Source organism: Sebastes fasciatus, chromosome 16 (genome assembly GCF_043250625.1).
Source record: "Sebastes fasciatus isolate fSebFas1 chromosome 16, fSebFas1.pri, whole genome shotgun sequence".
NCBI classification, from domain to species: domain Eukaryota; kingdom Metazoa; phylum Chordata; class Actinopteri; order Perciformes; family Sebastidae; genus Sebastes; species Sebastes fasciatus.
In genome coordinates this window covers 7,786,146-7,803,902 of record NC_133810.1, presented here as the reverse complement: position 1 = coordinate 7,803,902, position 17,757 = coordinate 7,786,146, and the positions used below count along the sequence as shown (strand labels likewise).

Below are 17,757 nucleotides of genomic sequence, written 5' to 3'. Positions count from 1 at the left end.
AACTAAATTGTGACTCACATGGCTGACGATAATAGCGACTCACGTGACTAACAACTGACGTTTCATACGGGACACGAACAGCGGCCTCCTGGTTGAAAGTCTTGTGTTTGTTTGACCCATCCACCTCCCTTCCCGCCCGGATGGACTCTCACGCTATTAGTTCTACGTCACTTGCTCCGACCGTCGAATAACGCCATGGGTGGGTTTACATCGGAGTGAGTCGAAAGCCCGGTTCATCACATACTGTCGCTAAACGGTACCTCAGTGTGTTGGTTTACGATGACAAGGAGCACTTATTTGGCGGGCGGTATTCGATGAGTTGGGAGTGAGAACGGGTTGACAGTGTGTAGGATTTGGTGACATCTAGAGGTGAGGTTGCAGATTGCAACCCTCCCCTGTGCTAAGTGTGTAAGAGAACTACGGTGTCTGACGCGACAACGTGAATGTCCCTATCTTGATTTGTCCGATCTGGGTTACTGTAGAAACACTGCAGATTGCACCGTGAAGATGACACACTCCGAAGAACGTATGTTGCCAGAATGTGAAAGGTTGTTAGTTACATTGAAACATCAGCAGCCAGCTGTAAAGCTACGCTTCTGTCATTTTGGATTGAAAGCGACGACCTGACGCCAGTAAAACAGCCGCCTAAAAAGTGCAGTACAAAAGTACAATAAAATTATTTCTATTCTATCGTCATATTCTACCGAAATGGCCTGTGTTGAACAATGAATATTATAAATATAATGAGCGTTAAGCTGGCGACAGCTGTGAAAAAAAACCCTCCAGAGATGCGTCACTTTCTCTCGTCCGTATGTAGATATAAATGTCTCATTCTAGGGTAAGGAAAACACAACGATTCGTATTTCCAGGTGATTATACACTAATGAAAACATACTTTAATATTATATTATATTTCTGCTATTAGATGCCCCTAAATAGGACAATAACAAAAACCTGTGAGATGGATTTGGACAGATGTCCACATTAAATGGACTTAGTTAGATAAAGGCAGTGCAGACATGTCTCTGTATAAAGGTATGTAAACGATGGATACACCGTCTAGCTCTGTCTGGTTTTAAACACTATTTTTGCCTCGTTACCCAGCAAAGTGTGAATGAGATTATTAACATCAAAGTGTAAATGTAGAGGAACACCATGCCTCTACTTCTTCTCTCTCTCTTTTTTTCCGAGGGTAAATTAGGACCTATTTCTGGCGCCCATGATGGGCTGTGTGAGTTGCTGACTTTATAATCCCCTGACAAAAGGCTCCACATCATATTTAAACGATTGCTTTTCGCGGCTGGCTCATTGTGATTTAACACACGCCCACAGCGGGATGCGGCTCAAAGTGGCGTGAGGCTGCAGAGTCTCATCTGCAGCTCCACAGACGAGCTGAGGTGACATTTGCGTCGGCCGGGTGGGCAGGTGGATCAGAGACGCTGCTTGTGTCCTCTCCGATGTCTGGTAGACGGAGCAGATGTGTGCATTGCCACTGTACAGGCGGCTCAAGCAGCTCTGTCCACCCCCCAACCCCCGCCTTCAGCCCCTTCCACCATCACACACTAATGGTGTATTCGCCTGACTTGTAAATAGGGCCGACTGCTCTCATCTCACTCCTTTCGTTTCAAATATTTATCTGTGAGCCGGTGAGCTAAATCGGCTCTGACAGTGAGACTGTTATTTAAGGTCGCAGACAGGCGGCTGGGTGAGAGAGAGAGAGAGAGAGAGAGAGAGAGGAGAAAAAAAGCATCCATCCCTCGCCGGTGAAATGGGATTCATTTCCATGTGTTCATATTCTGTCATGGTTACGGGTTGTTTTTTTTCCACTCTGAATAGCGGCATCCGTCAGGCTACCTCTGCTCCCTCACAACAATGTATTAGTATCCTGGCCTCGCCTCAGTAGAGAGCCAGCACTGAGAGAATTACTAGTGGACTGGAGAAAAATCAACAACAACAACAACGAAAAAATACTCTCTGCAAATAAGCTGCGTCTGACTGCTGCAGAATTCATTTTGCTTTGACCTGAATTAATGCTGTTTATTCAGCTGAGCTAAAGGAGCAGTGTAACTGAGGAGGGATAACAGAGTTCACTCCCATCTCCTAAAATAAAACATGACTTTGTATTATACTGTAAGCTATATTTATCCATGACAATCCTTGTCATGGGCCAGAGAGTAAGAGTTTTGCGGTTGTTTTTGTATTTACTGTGTCTGGCTCACTGTTTTTTTTATGGTTTTATTACCTAAACACACCGGGGTGGGAGGTGGTAATATGACAACAAATCTTTTCTATGTGAAAGCCCAAATAAATTTACATGAAAAATAAATATATTTCTGCATAAAAGTGAGAATTAATATGAACATTTGAGCTCAACATTTGTATAAAAAAAGAAAAGCATAACTAAGATTTAAGGCTTTCTGTGTGACTAGTTAGATATTTACATAAGAAAATCAGAAAAAAACTTAATTTTACGAGAGGTTTCTTAGAAATGTTATTTTCACATGTGAACTATCACATGTGCCCATTTCATGTTGAATTTACCACATGTCAAATAACTGAAAAACGTTTTACTTATTATATTACTAGGGCTGTCAAAGTTAATGCAATAATAAGGTGTTTTTAAATTAGTTTTAACGCCACTAATTTCTTTAACGCATTAAAGCAACTTGCAATTTGTAGGTTGTAGCGGGCTCAGTTTTAAAGCTAGAGTGAAGATACTGGTATCATATGGAACTAAAAAATCTAAAGAATACATTGGCACCAACCATGTCATACTAACTTGTAAAGAAGTAGGCTAAATAACGCTCCAAACTTGCGCTAAATTTTGCGAGGGAAAACTGTCACAAGTCTCCCCTTTACAGACATGCCCACTTTATGATAATCACATGCAGTTTGGGGCAAGTCATAGTCAAGTCAGCACACTAACACACTGACAGCTGTTGTTGCCTGTTGGGCTGCAGTTTGCCATGTTATGATTTGAGCATATTTTTTATGCTAAATGCAGTACCTGTGAGGGTTTCTGGACAATATCTGTCATTGTTTTGTGTTGTTAATTGATTTTCAATAATAAATATATAAATACATTTGCATAAAGCAGCATATTTGAGTATCGAATACTACAAATCTCCCTTTAAGGTACATTTTGAACAGATAAAAAATGTGATTCATTTGCGATTAATCACGATTAACTATTTTAATCAATTGAAAGCCCTAGTTTTTAGTACTGCTTGTAAGTGATATCCTCTGCGATTCGTTTTTGTGTCATGATACTCTTTTGAGTTTTGATGTTTTTAAATTCCTAATAAAACTCACATCAAATCAAACACTTTGAATTAGAGGTTCCTCCGAAATGTGACTTTCACATGTGAAATGTCACATTACAAACACAGGTTCCCATGTGAATTTATCACATCTGAAATACCCCCCCAAAAAGGTGCATATGCAAGGTTTTTTTGTGGTGTTCCACATGTGAATGTGTTTTTTACATGCAATAAACACGTGCTTTTAAGATGTTATATCACTGTAGTGTAACTGACCCTCTTCAACACATTATCAGGTAATAAAGCAGGTCACACCTTAAGCTCTTTATCATGTCAGCTGATATTGTGTATTAGTGGAACATATTCCCATATACCCAAACAAAGCTAAAATTAATCATTATACCAAAATCCTACCGCCACACGCTGAACCTGGGGCTTTGCTCTGGGGCAGATGGTAATCTTGCTATTATGCAATATAATAATAATAACATGTGATATTATTGAGACTGTCTCTATTCATTGGGTAAAGGTCATTTCAGAAATATTTACAGCATAATTTAAAGCTGATTTCCTCCTGAAATTCTACCAAAAACCCTGGAGTGGCTCATCTACTAATACTCCACTCAGACATTAATGCTCTAACTCTTTTCAAATAGTTTCAATGATTAAAAATTACAGGAGTGAAATCTTTATAATGGCACTCTGGTTTTTATTACAGATCCTTGATGTCACAATGAATCCTCTCGACGTGGTTGTCTGTGCTCTATTAGTGGTAGAAACAGAATAAACTCGAGTGTGTTCTTTGGAGAATAAAAGGGGGCAGACCAGACACAAATGGTGATGCAAGTTCGCTGCAAAGTCTTATTTCAGCGCGACCAACAGAGTTGAGTAATTCCCCTGACCAGAGATGCTGCGGCAGCATTGCACTGGTGCACCTGAGGCGCTGATGTAAATCAGGTTGGACCGGGAGGAATGAATTATTAGTAGGTGTGGTTGAAGCTAGCAAGATGTCATTTTGCATGCAATAACAACGCCGCTATCGCTTTTGGCGTGTCATTTGTACGCCATGAAGTCTGTACTGACTGCAATGTAAACGCATTCATGTAAATATGCTACGCTCAGAGCTAGTGACGTAGAATAAAAAGCGAGAGAGATTGCTTGTTGTATGAGACCAACAAACTCAGGAGACTTTGTGTCCAAAAGTGTTGTTGAGTTATTTTGAAGTTACGTTGTTATGTTAAGTGTCGTTTGTGACACTTAACATAACTTTCCTTACTTCTGTTACGTTGTTTCTGTAAATATTTTACTTAGTTTATCTACCTATTTTAAGCCCATCATGATGTTTTTCCAAGACCTAACTAAGTAGTCGGCTCTAGTCTGCCCATTTCAGAGGCTTTTCGTCCGAAACAGCATGTTGAATCGGCGGCGGAGCTCGTCGGTGAGAGAAATCACTCTGATTGGCTGTTCAGCTTAAACGAATCAGTGCACGAGAAGAGAAACGAAAGTGAGGAAAGCACGCCAAGTCAAGAGGAAAAACACAGGAGATTCTTCAAATTTTTTCATGGTGTGTTCTTTCGTGTCTCTGTGCCTCGCTTTTTGATGCAAAGAGGCGCTTCCTAATCGGCGGTATTTGTTAGGAGTGAGACTGGGTTGCAATATTTTATGGGATTATCATGGTTTTGAGGGAGCTGAGTCAGTCTGCCTCCAACCCTCAGCTATGGTCTAAACTCTGGACAGTGAGTGACACTCGATTGTGGATACGAGAGGCTGCCGTAAGTTTCCTCCAGAGGGAGAGAAGCTCAGACTCCATAAGAAGTGTAAAACAAGAACTGCACCCTCATGGGAGCTAGGTGTGGTGGTGTGGACACCCGATAATGATGTCTCCCAGAGGCTCGTTCAGATATGTTAGGTTAGAAATGGGAGCTGACCCACAGTACACCAGAGGGATTACACATCCCACCTGGTGTGGGAGGGTCAAGGGATTCCCCAGAACATGCTGAAAATGAATAGGACGCCGATGCTTCCGTTTATACCACCGATGAACTTTAGGCCTCACCGCTGTCGTAGTGAAGATGGTTAGTGAGTGCTTCCACTGACCTGTGTGTGAGCGTAGGTGACGCTTGAGTGCAGTATGGCTGGGGAAAGTCCGGTTGCATTCGCTGCAAATGTAGCTGCGAACGCCGGCGTGGACCTCCATGTGCTGCTGCAGAGCCGGCTGGGTCTGGAAACGCTTCCCGCAGAGCAGGCAGAAGATGGCCATGTCTGACCCTGCAGGGCAAAACACACAACAGGTAGGGTTAGTCGTGAGGGAATGATTTCATTTAATTACATTGTACGACGACCACGGCCAGCTTTGCTCAAACAAAACACACAAAAAGACACAGGATATGTGTAACAGCTCAGGTGTGATGTCGTGGGCTCAGACACGTTACAGTTTACAAACTTCGCCTTCATAGGCTCACATGAAGCAAACTGTATTTATAGGATTAAAGGTGCACACAGAAGTCGTGTTTCAGGGCGGCTGTGTAGAAGATAAAGATCTCCTATGCAATACTTCAATCGAATCTTGACTCCAGCGAGCACTGTGCATTTTTCTCTAGCAGAGATAAAGAGCGCACAGTTGCAAGCACACAAACACATAAAATCACAAACACGGGAACAGACACACACAGCTGCACGCTCCCTTGAACACACTCCCTTCACACTTTTTCAATTACCAGGCTGGGGAAAACTCTGGGGAAGGACTGAGTGTTTGGAGCTCAGTTTCTATTTCATCAGTCAATAACACATCTTTGGGGCAAAGCTGACACTAATTTAAAAATCTATGAAGAGCAGCCCGCCTCATGTTCATAACCACTGGAGGAGGAGGAGGGCCCACGACAGCCTCCACGCCAGATCAATCACTGTCTCGGCTGCTTCTACGCGCCGAAGAACGGGGATGGAGGGAAGACGCAGCGCTGGAGGATGATGATAGGAGGAAGAAGAGAGAAGAGCTGCAGGATCGCAGGTAGAGATAAGAGATTCAGTTTGTAGTAGATGTACAAACCAAGAGGGGAAAAAAAACAATCTAATTTTGGTGCATGTAGGGGAGAGAAATAAATATTGACAAACCTTCCCTTTCCGACTAAAGCTCTCTCTCTGTGTTTCATTTTCTGTTGTACAGCAGAGAAAGCAGCTGTGTCTGCAGGAGTGAAGAGCTTTCATTAGATCCGTGTTGAACACTCATGACTGAGAGCCTGAGGTACTAATCTGTCAGCCCTGCAGGTGAGGAGGATTCCTAATATGTTGGTGACCCATTGACCTTCTCTCTAGGCTCACTGTCAGGGCAGATTTCACACTTTTGCACACAAAATGTTACATTCTATCGGGCAGATAAACTCTTGAGCATAAGCCGTGGAGTTTCCTCCAGCTCCACTCTCAGGACAATGCCTAAGGCTTGCCCGCTTGCCCAGGGTATATAAAATGCCACGTCGGGCTAGTAAATCTAGCAACTGCCCGATTGGGCAAGTGTTAAAAAAAAGGTCAACTTTTACTGTTTTTAAATGTGCTCTATAAATAAACTAAACTTGAGTCATCTCACTTCCTTCTCATCTCTGTTGAGAGTTGCACATGCACAGAACCAATCGGGCACTCTCGACGAAATGGCGGTGGGTAAAGACTGTGTCTTAATTTGCATACTTCTGTACTTACACTTACTGTTTTTAGTGCATAAGCACGTTCACACTGTAGAATTATGGCAAAATGCAGTGTACTTTAAATACCCAGATGTTGCACTCAAAAGTGAGGAACGCTGGACACTTCTCACCCTCAACGGTCACCATCTTTTCTTTGTAGCGGAAGGGGAAGGGCCACCAACCTAGTTCAAACTTGTGAAAATGACGGGCAAGGAAGCTGCAGCGGTTGCGATTTTCTTCCAGTGACTGGATGCAGATTCAATAATGCAAACTAGTTCATACATGTTACTTAGCTAGTTTTCTCCTGAGTTGTATTTCCCTCGCCCGTCTCTCCTCCTCCTCCTCTCTGCTTCTATCAATGAAGAGGCTATTGACTGGGGTCGATGGCTGCCGGAATCCCTCTAGGACTCCAGGTACTTAAGTGGCTTTGATTGACAGGCATGCCTCCTATTCACTTCTATTCACTTCTACTCTCTCTCTACTCTCTCTCCCTCTCCCTTAGTCCATTGTGTGTCTTAGCTTTGTGGACTACCATAAGCACCTTCGGGCCACTTCGCACCAAATAATTCACGGTCACATTAAAGACGTAAAGTCACACGCCGTTATGGTTGTTGTTTTGTGGGGAGGTAGAGAGTGAGAATGGCCTGAGTGTTAGGTAAAGAGACGGCGAGGGAGGAGGGGAGGACTTTGGTCAGAGATGGAGACTTAGAGGAAGAAAAAAAAGGTCTAGGAATGTAAAAGGTTATCAGACCTCTGACCTAAAGGTCGAGGCTAAGGCGTGGACGTGGTGGAAATATGAAACCTACACACACACACACACAGAAAAACAGAGCTGGTGAACAAAGAGCAGAAGCACCGCATGAAAAAAGACTTCTACTTTGAAGTCAGTTACAGTGGCGAGTCACATTACGCTCAATGTCGTACTATATGTGTCGAAAAAGCGTGTGTCAACTTTAAAAGAAGTCCGACAGTCGCTGTCGTCAAAGCAACACGAGACAGTTAAGAGAGTCAGTGTACACAGATAAAAGTGTACCGGTAGAGAACAAAGGTAATAAGTAACTATAGGAACTGATGCACATTTAAACAGGCTAATTTCTAAACACATGCACTCAAAAAAATTACGACATCTACGATTCAGCCTCTACTTGTTGAGCTCTTTAGAGATGCTATTTATGGCAGCGCTGCCATTCAGAAAGCCCTTGAACTCACTACCAAACCACTGAGATGTATACGCTGATGTGAGAAAGACAGAAGACCTAAAACATTTACAATAACTGCATGGCTTGAGAGCTCTTTTAGCCCTATGCCTCGATCCTGCACCTCATTACTGGCAGGAAAAAAAATCCAGCTATACCTCAATCCATAGCCTATCCAGCAGATAATAGCATCATTGAATTGGACAGGACATGCATCTTATTCAGCAATCAAAGAACCGGATGCTTCAAGAAGGGTCTATGATGAGTACTCTCACTGCCAACTATAAGGACTTGAATAAGAAAAACATGCATTAAATCATGTTGCTCGGCTAATGAACTGCGTCATGCACTAACATAAGGTCACATGAAGCTGGGTATGCTTAACGCAAACACGCCTGCAAGCTCCAGACGTGTGAGAGACAAGATCTGTATGTGTGAACTATAGAGCTATCAAAGTTAACGTGATGATAACGCCTTAACACAAATTTGTTTTTACGCCACTAATTTCTTTAACACATTAACGAAAGTTGCGATCATGTTTTGGTGAGGAAACACTAACATGTCCATTTTCAAAGGAGTCCCTTTGACCTCTGACTTCAAGATATGTGAATGAAAATGGGTTCTATGGGTACCCACGAGTCTCCCCTTTACAGACATGCCCACTAAATGATAATCACATGCAGTATAAATGTGTTATTTTTGCCTATTCTAAAAATGGTGTATTTGAATATTTCTGCATTTCTGTGGTCCCTAACAGTCTTGAATTACAAATAATTAATTAATTAATTACTTAGTTCATGTTTATTTCTGATTTATGACTAGAATAACTTGACACACAGTGCTGAGCTGCATCTCAAATTAATCTTCAGGTTCCCAGCTTTCAGATGATGTACACCACTTCTATGTGACATCTACTGCTGACCTTCTATCTCCCCCTAAAGACCCCCTAAAGATAACTGGTCTATTGTGGGTCTCAGAGGGTTAAGGTACATTTTGAACGGATAAAAACTGTGCGATTAATCGTGATTAACTATAGACAATCGTGCGATTAAATATTTAAATCGATTGTTAGTGTAAACACAGGCTTTGAGACATCCTTTCATAATACTGAAATCCATCCACCCATGCTTTTCAATAGTCTATGTGGGAAAGCTACTTGTTGTTCGCTATCATTTCCCCTTCTTGCAAACTGCAAACCACAGTTTGTAGTAAAGTGAACCCTGATTAGACAGAATTAAGTGGTACAAACTATACAGTCAGTGCAGGGAATAATGTGTAAAGGTGTTGTCGGCCGCTGATAGATGAAGAGAGCAGTGGGGAGATAAAACAGGAAGGAGAGGTGGGAGAAAAGTAGTTGACCCAGGAGGTCCATTACAGTGTAAAATTGAGTCAGCCCAAAGTGACACCTGAAAGGAGGAGCTGGAGGAGCCGGAGTGGTGGGGGGTTCTTAGTCTCAGTCCTGTTTGGCTGTTTTGGAATAATTTACCTCCCCTAACCAGCATCTCTCTCCTTCTCCCGCCATCTATTTATAAAGGCCCGGGCAGCTTGTGGCTGTTTGTGTGTGTGTGTGTGTGGCCGCGGCAGTGCCGGCAGTCTCTTAATGGGCCTGGAGTGGCAGGGCTGCTGTTATTTAAGTGGAGGATGGACAGAGGCCGGTAATGGAGAGGAATACTCCCCGATGGGAGGTGACAGTGGCCGGATGGGCACGGAGCAGAGAAATGGGGTAGAGGCTGGCCATCGAGGTAGGCACTTTTACTGACTCTGATGTGCAGCAGGGAAACCAAACACCTGTCTACCTCTACAAAAAAGTCCTATGAGATCTCAATTAATGGTCTCAAACTTGCGTAAGGGGTCGTTCACATGTTGTGGAACGTGGAAAATGTGCCGTGTTGCTTTAATTCTTTTATTCAAGATGATTGGGAGGTTACATTGCTGTCGCACCTGCCGTTACTAAGCAACCAAAACCTGCGTGCTTCCATGATGATGATGATGAAGTTGCGGAGTCACCTGCTCCTTATTTCGACACGACATGCCGACACGACTCGCCGCCTCTGGAAACTCCCGAGAACCTTTTAAACTAACCGATGTCGATCCAAAATAAAGACACACTGTGTTCACACACACAAAGTAACACTTTTCGGTGAACTATTTTCGTGAAATAAAAGAAGAAAGCTTCCAAACGAGCCGCGATGTTGGTTATGGTTTGAAAGCTGGGAGCAGCAGCCCACGAGGGAAAGCCAATCAGGTGTCTTGTGTCTCGTGGCAGCCCATCAAGCGTTCCAATGCTGCGAAGCGGGGTGATCCCTCGCGATAAAAAAACACCCCTGTGGACACATACCATAAAAGTTTAACTATTTTTATCTTGGGGCGAAGCCGCTACGCCATGAAAAATGGGCGCTCCATTAAAAAGGATATTAAGGCTTAAAGAGAAACAACGTGGATTCGGTGATTTCGGTCAACTGACTCACAAGGTGATGCCACTCACAGGCTCTAAATGCCTGTTTTTCTACAGTCTACTGTATGCTTCTTGTTGTGAAAAGCAACATTTCTCAGAATTTACCAAGTGTTTTGTGAACGCAGCACTATCAAGCTTAATATTTGACTTTAACAGCTCAAAGACATGTCTCAGGATGAGCGTCAAAGTCCTCACAATCCCGCTTCCAATCCCTCCTGGAAGGCTGGTGTTTCTTGGACTGTATAGTGGAGACAGAGACAGTGAAATGCGTCCCGGCTGTGGCCTGCAATGCAGCGTGCTGAACGGAGGACCTGCCAGAGTTAATGAGGCAGAGAGCAGCGGGACCTCAGCACAAGGTGTTCAATCACAGGCCATTACCACAGCCCCCAACCTCTGTTACTGCATGCTCTTGTCAATAGCAATCTATAATAAGCTATAGTTTATCTATAGAGAGGGTGACTGAATGTAGGTTTCTGTATCCTAAAACACCCACATTCATTGTAGGTGTCTCAGGTCGATCTCAGTGTGACGCCTAATAACAGGAACATGATCCCAAAGTCACCACAACATGATTTATGATGCATTCAAGTGCTGCTTATCTTTAAACGTAAATGTATTTACCTATTTAGCCAGGCCTTTGATTAAGATGTTTTATGGACTATTTCTTTTTACATTATTTTAGTCACTTATGTTATTGTATTTAAGTAGTACAATTTTATTGTATTCTATTTTATTGTTATTTTATTAATAGCATATTTTATTGTATTTAAGTTTTATATTGTATCTATTTTATTGTTATTTTAATAATAAATTATTTAATTGTATTTAAGTTGTATAATTTTATTGTTATTTTAATAATAACTTATTTTATTGTATTTTAGTTGTATAATTTTACTCTTTTATTATTACTTTATTAATCCCTGATTTTATTGTATTTAATTTGTATAATTTATTATATATACTGTTATTTTAATACCTTATTCTGTTGAATTTAATTGTATAATTTTATTATATTTTATTGTTTTTTTATGAATGTATTTTTTATTCATTCGTTTATTTATTGTTACTACTATTACTGTTATTATAGCTTTTAATTATATTTCATTACATTTTTATCACTTTATTGTCTCACGTGCATTGGTCTCAAGTTTTCAAATTGTTAAATTGCTGAATTGTTTGACTGACTTGTTCTTTCTTATTTTCTGCTTGTCAGTCATCTGTGAAGTACTTTGAACCACACTAACCTGTATGAAAGGTGCTATACAAATAAAGTTTGATTGGAATGAACTAATGCGCGTTTCATCTCTCATAAACGCGATTCATCTTGAGCGCGAGTGTTCATTCCTGACCTGGAAAGAGTAATTTACCAAAAAAAAAAATCCATAATTCAAGGTCCACTTACAAGCGTTCAACGTGAAAGCTCTTGAAAAGACATACTAAGTGGTTTAAGATTATTTTTGTGAAAAGAAATGATTCATGTTATGTTTAAGTGACCTCTCTAGTAGCAAAATGGTCCCCGTAACAGATGGTTCCTATTTCTACTTATTCAGGTTGTGCTAAAAAATATGCGTCAGACATTTAATTTCATTTTTTGGTGAGAAAAGGTGCTTCACATGTAGCACTGAGTGAAAACTAGACCATTTCGTTACCATCTTGCCTTGGACTATATTCGTGCTTTGCCACCAGCAAACACAGGCTTCAACCTCCAGTCACAACAGCCTCCATTCTCGGCTCCGCTAGCTGCCACCATTTAACTGCCAGTCACCACAAACACCAGTCACAACAGTCGCGGCCGTGTCGGCAGAGGAAGGTGTGAGAGAGCCGAGGTGACGCTCTTGCTGCTCTTTAACTCCGTCTAGACGGCAAGTGTTTGTTGTTACTCGAATCTGCAATCAGGCTTCATCACACATCAGGTCACAGGCGTTCTGAAAAGGTCGCCGCGCACCTTTTTTTTTTTTGTACCTCCGCCTCCATGGGGTGTCACCGGAGAAATGGATCTGGTCATGAGCGAACAAATAAACGCCTTCTGTAATTTACTCTGGTATGGATCGGAAAAGGTCCCCGATGAAATGTTAGGGTACGTCCCTGACACGCAGGACTCCACACTGTAGTCTGGCGTACCGCTGGCTATAGCAGAACCCCCTGTTGGGAAACTGTTGCTGCCTGTAACACTGCAGGAAGCTATCAGTCCATTCACCATACAGTTTTACCTTCAACTCCACAACCACCTTGTTGAATGGACAGTTGTCGTGGTCTGAGCACACTGACGGCATTGTGACTAAAATGGGAAGGGGCGTAGCAATGGCTAGAAAGTGCTCCACTAATTTAACATCCTCTATAATCTGTCATGTATTAACAGTCCTTAGTCTTTTGTCACCTGCATTACTGTCCAGTCATTTGGTCAACGGCAAATATAGCACATAATGCACACTCGCCTATCCTGGTCCTCAGTTGAAATTAAACTCCACAATAGCCTACGCATGTTTTCAGAAATGTAGTATTGAATCAGACACCACTGATACCTGCAACCCCAAGAACAAACCTCCTCAAACACACTCACTACCTCCTAACATAACTTATACACATAACAAATTTTAAAAACGATTAAAAGCCCATCTAATGCCAACGACCATGTGACTGGAACTTTATTGTATTTGTAGCCTCTGATCCGTCTTTGAAGAAGTTATGAATGCAATGACCAAATATATATTGTCTGTACTGATACTATACATTTAAGTATCTGACTGCACTATTTTTGCAGAAGGATTTCTGTTTTGTTTTCGTAATGATGATGTACTGAAGTCGGTCACACGGATACAGGTATTGAAAAGATGCAGCGTTTTATTTGGTAGACTGTTGTAGTCTAATTTATGAACACTTTCTAAATAAAAAGGGAGCTCAGTTCTCTTTTTAAAGGAGAATAGGAAAGTGTAAATGACAGTTGTCAGGGTATAAAACCAATGATCTGTTGATCTTTACGAATCAAGACTCCATAGTCTAAATCGAAAATCAAAACGAATTGTGACACCCTTCATTTTAACCGTATGTTTTATGTCATGTATTATGTCTCGTAATTTCTGTGGAAGAGTAGCGATCGCCAAGGCATCAGCTAATGGGGATCCAGTTAATAAAACAATCTTGTACTTAAATGCACCCTGATCATGTCCAACAACAACTGCTCTCACAGAGCAAACATGGACGCACAGTAACGTTGCCATAGAGCATGGAAAACATTTATTTTTACAACTTTAAAGCAAGCTAAGGGACAAATTAAAGAGGATAATCCGGGTTCAAGAGGGTCAATGTGGAATCTTTCCAGATGGTCACTATGATCCTGAAAGTATCAGACGGAGCTACAGGGTTTCATTTTGAATAATGTCTTCCCAGGAGAACACTAAAAATACCTGGTGCGGTCACGGGAACTAATTTCTCTGACTAATTGCTGGCAAAAGTGACAGAGTTCTACTTGTTCTAAGACTGATTTCTGCTAATTTATTGCTTTCCACAGCAATGGGGATTTTCTCATTATACTATGACGAAAATAGTTTAAGATTTGCCGACTCTTATCCATCGAAACACACAGCATGTTCCAATGGTTGCTTCAGCAGATGATCTACAGAACCAATTTGTTTTTGAAAGATGGTCAAAAAGCACATGTAAAACCATTTTTATCATTTAATTCTGTACAACTCGTGCACATTTGGATTGAGTGTGCAGTAAAGCGACCACATGGTGCTAACAGCAGCAGGAGGACTGCCAACACAGATGCAGAAATGAGGAACATGCAGGCATACTGTTAAAGTAGTTTACATAACATGCATTGCATCCGAATTACATCACTCCACACAACCTGGGCGAGTCGTCTCCTGTTTGCAAACTGTAGCTAATGGACCCATTTAGGCAAGCAAACAATCTTGGTTTCAGTTAGGGATCAAGTTACTTTTATGACTATTTATTTCAGGCCCTGAAGTCTCCTCTGCTTCCTCAAATTTCCACACCAAGAGCTGCCAATTTGTCATGTGAACTTGAGGATGTTTAAACCTGTTGCTACTGAAGATTCTTCTCATTTACCTAATCTTTCATTTTTGGAACAACACCACAAAGTTTCCCCATTTTTGGAGCACGTTTAGCTCATATTTGTATATTTTAAGAAATCATGCTTGATTCATGGCCTTTCAGGAGAGCAGGAGAGGATGTAGAGTTGGGCTAAATGGTCACCATTTCATTCAGAGTATCCTGTTATCCAACTGTGCACAGCGCTCACTTACATCCTCTTTTCTCAGCTCACATTTCCAGCCTGGTTCCTCTTATGTGCTTCCAAAACAGTTGCCTGGCCTCAACGTATGTTTGTGTACAGGCTAACATGGTATGAGAACGATAATGAGATGCAATGTTTGTGCTACTGCTAATTGACTTTCGAACACCTCCACAGAACTATTTATTGATCAAACAGGAGGAGGGAGGCCTTAGTAACAGAGAGAGAACTTTACATCTGCATGCAGTGAGAAAACGACTCGACTGACACAACGATGCATCAAATGTGTACTTCTAGTCATGCATATTAACAGAGTGCTGTAGGGAAGATGTATTTTTGTAGGCCAACCAGGAAGTTAGCATCGCCCTGGTTCCCTCGACAAAAAGCCAATGGGATTTTTCCATATTATACAGAGCTATAAACAGATTATAATTTAATAATATAAGTATGTTTATAATGCATTATAGATATGGGCATCATAGAAAGTGTTTTAACAAAATAGTAAAATAGATTATTTATTTATTTATTTTTAATGGCTTATGATTTTGATGACTTATAAATGATTCGGAAAAAGCATCACTTATTCTCATATTGTACATATTACATAAACATTCTGAATCCATGGGACCACATGTAGACAGCTTTAAAGGGTCACGAGCCAAAAAGAATGGGGGCCACTGCTTTCAGTACATGTATTATCTGTAAACACTAACTCAACATTGGTATTCAGAGTGGATTTTTTAGTATTAGTAAATAATATGGAACTGGGACACGCTGTACTATATCTGTGTAAGTTCAATTAAACACAACAAAACAAGTCACTGAATGTTTTATACCAAAAACTGACATTAGCACACTGATTATGATCAATCCAGCAGTGACTTCAGAGCTTTACTGAATGAGGTTTAGCTCAAAGAACCAATAACTCCTCACATTATTCATGCAGGGAGAAAAAAAACCCAGAGAAATCAAAGAAAAGGCAATCTCTATTCTCTACACTAAGGAAATGCAACAAACCCTGCCCTGCTGTGTCTTGTTTTGTTTCGTCGCTGCCTCCCAGTACCATCGGGCAGTGATAATTCACGTCGGGCTCGCTGCAGCGCTGACATTGTAAGATGAACTGCTCCCAGCTAGATTAATGCCACCAGATGCCAGGCGAGATGCCATATTAATTACCCAGAGATAATGTCAGCACAACCATATGGCAGCTCAACTGGCCATTTAGTTGACAGGGAGAGGTCTTTATAGCAGTGCAAATTTCCTCATCTGCACAACATCACAGCCGTGCCATATTCTCTCCCTACTGTAGCAACTGGAGCACTTGGCTGCTATTTTCCCATTATTACAGAGATTATTTTAGTGTTTACTCACTATCTGTAGGATTTTATGACACAGTAGATAGTAACACATAATTAGGAAATGTTTTTCAGTATTTATGAAAAGTTTTAATCATGAGATTACCAAACCAACACTGAATGCATCTTATTAACAAATAGAAGGGGCACGACCTCTACCAAGGTCATTTCCACAAGTGAAAAATAATGCATGAATCCATCCCCGGGATTCGGATCCACTCCAAAATTTAATGAGTTCTTCCTCAGCCCATGCTACATCCTTCCACCAAATTTCATGAAAATTGGGTCAGTAGTTTTTCCATAATCCTGCTGACAAACAGACAAACTGAACCGAAAACATAACCTCCTTGGCAGAGGTAAATATTGTCTGTGCAACCAAAGCCTGACATACAGTAGCTGATTCCTCTGTGCCACATCCATTGTTGTCCAAGAACTATTGGACTGTTCATGTAGTTTATTTTGAGTCAATTCCACAAACACCTCCCTGCTGCCGTAAATACTCGCCAGAGCATCAAATATGTATTAATCTGCAGATGGAAAGTCCCCAACAAATGCACTATTTACTCCAGTTTGAGTAATGTTTGCTGAAATCTACGGTTCCCATCCATTTCAGGAAATTACTGAGGCTTTTTCCAACAATGAACCTATATATCTGTGACCTATTTTGAAAGAATTACGTCTTCAGTGTCGGGAAATAGGCTGCGAGCCTCAGATGGGGTCAGGAAGTATTGAGAGAAGACATTTTAAAGGCGTTTGTCGACACCAAGAAAAATATATAGCTTGTAAAAATACACCAACTAAAATGCAATAATTCATTTCAGTTAGCCATACAGGACATGTATATAGAGAAAGAAAAAATCTGTATTCTTATAACCTGGAACCCTGGAAGGTTTTTCCGATCTTAAAAATGCCTCCCATTCACCTTCAACAACCTCAAAAAGGAAAAAGGAAGCTCAATCCCTTCTTCCTCTGCACGACTGCAGTGGATATAAATTCTGAAATGTCAGAAGAATTTATTTACCAGCATGTGTTTGTTTTTTTCCACACCGCCATGCTGACTGTAAAGATCATAAACGATGCAAGCTGGGAATTAATGTCAACGTGAGAAACCCCACAAACCCCGGCAAAGCCCTTTATCGTGATTTACAGTCGCACTGCCGGCCCCTTCTTGTTGTGGACTTGCGGATCATTTACAAAGACGGACCTTGCTTGCCATCCAATCCACCCCCACCAACACCATCACCCCCGACATCCCCTCCTCACCCACCACCACCACCACCACCGGAGCACCCACCCACCCCACCCTCCAATCCCCACAAATCCGATTTAATCAGACAACTTGTGCAGTGTGGCTCGGAGTAAGAAAAAGGATAATTAGTAAACAGAGGAGCTACTCGCCAGGCTTCATTGGCATTCGCACCGGGTTACTGTGTCGCATTTAAAATGCAGTCTGATGAAGTCTACAGAATCAAACCATTTGTTACTCCTATTGAGGAGGCTTCGGGCTACTGGCAATTAAATTGGAATTAGCGCTGGGGAATGAGATACGGCAGATTCATACC

The 17,757-nt window shown here is 41.5% G+C and overlaps 1 protein-coding gene across 2 annotated transcripts in view; it reads right to left on the bottom strand.

Moving 5' to 3' along the window:
* zbtb16a (zinc finger and BTB domain containing 16a) overlaps positions 1-17,757 on the bottom strand; it is a 168,422-nt gene that overhangs the window by 18,637 nt on the left and 132,028 nt on the right. For both annotated transcript variants that reach the window (XM_074611908.1, XM_074611909.1), the window contains exon 5: positions 5,358-5,528. In XM_074611908.1, the coding sequence (XP_074468009.1) occupies positions 5,358-5,528 (171 nt within the window). The remainder of the gene's footprint in view (positions 1-5,357; positions 5,529-17,757) is intronic.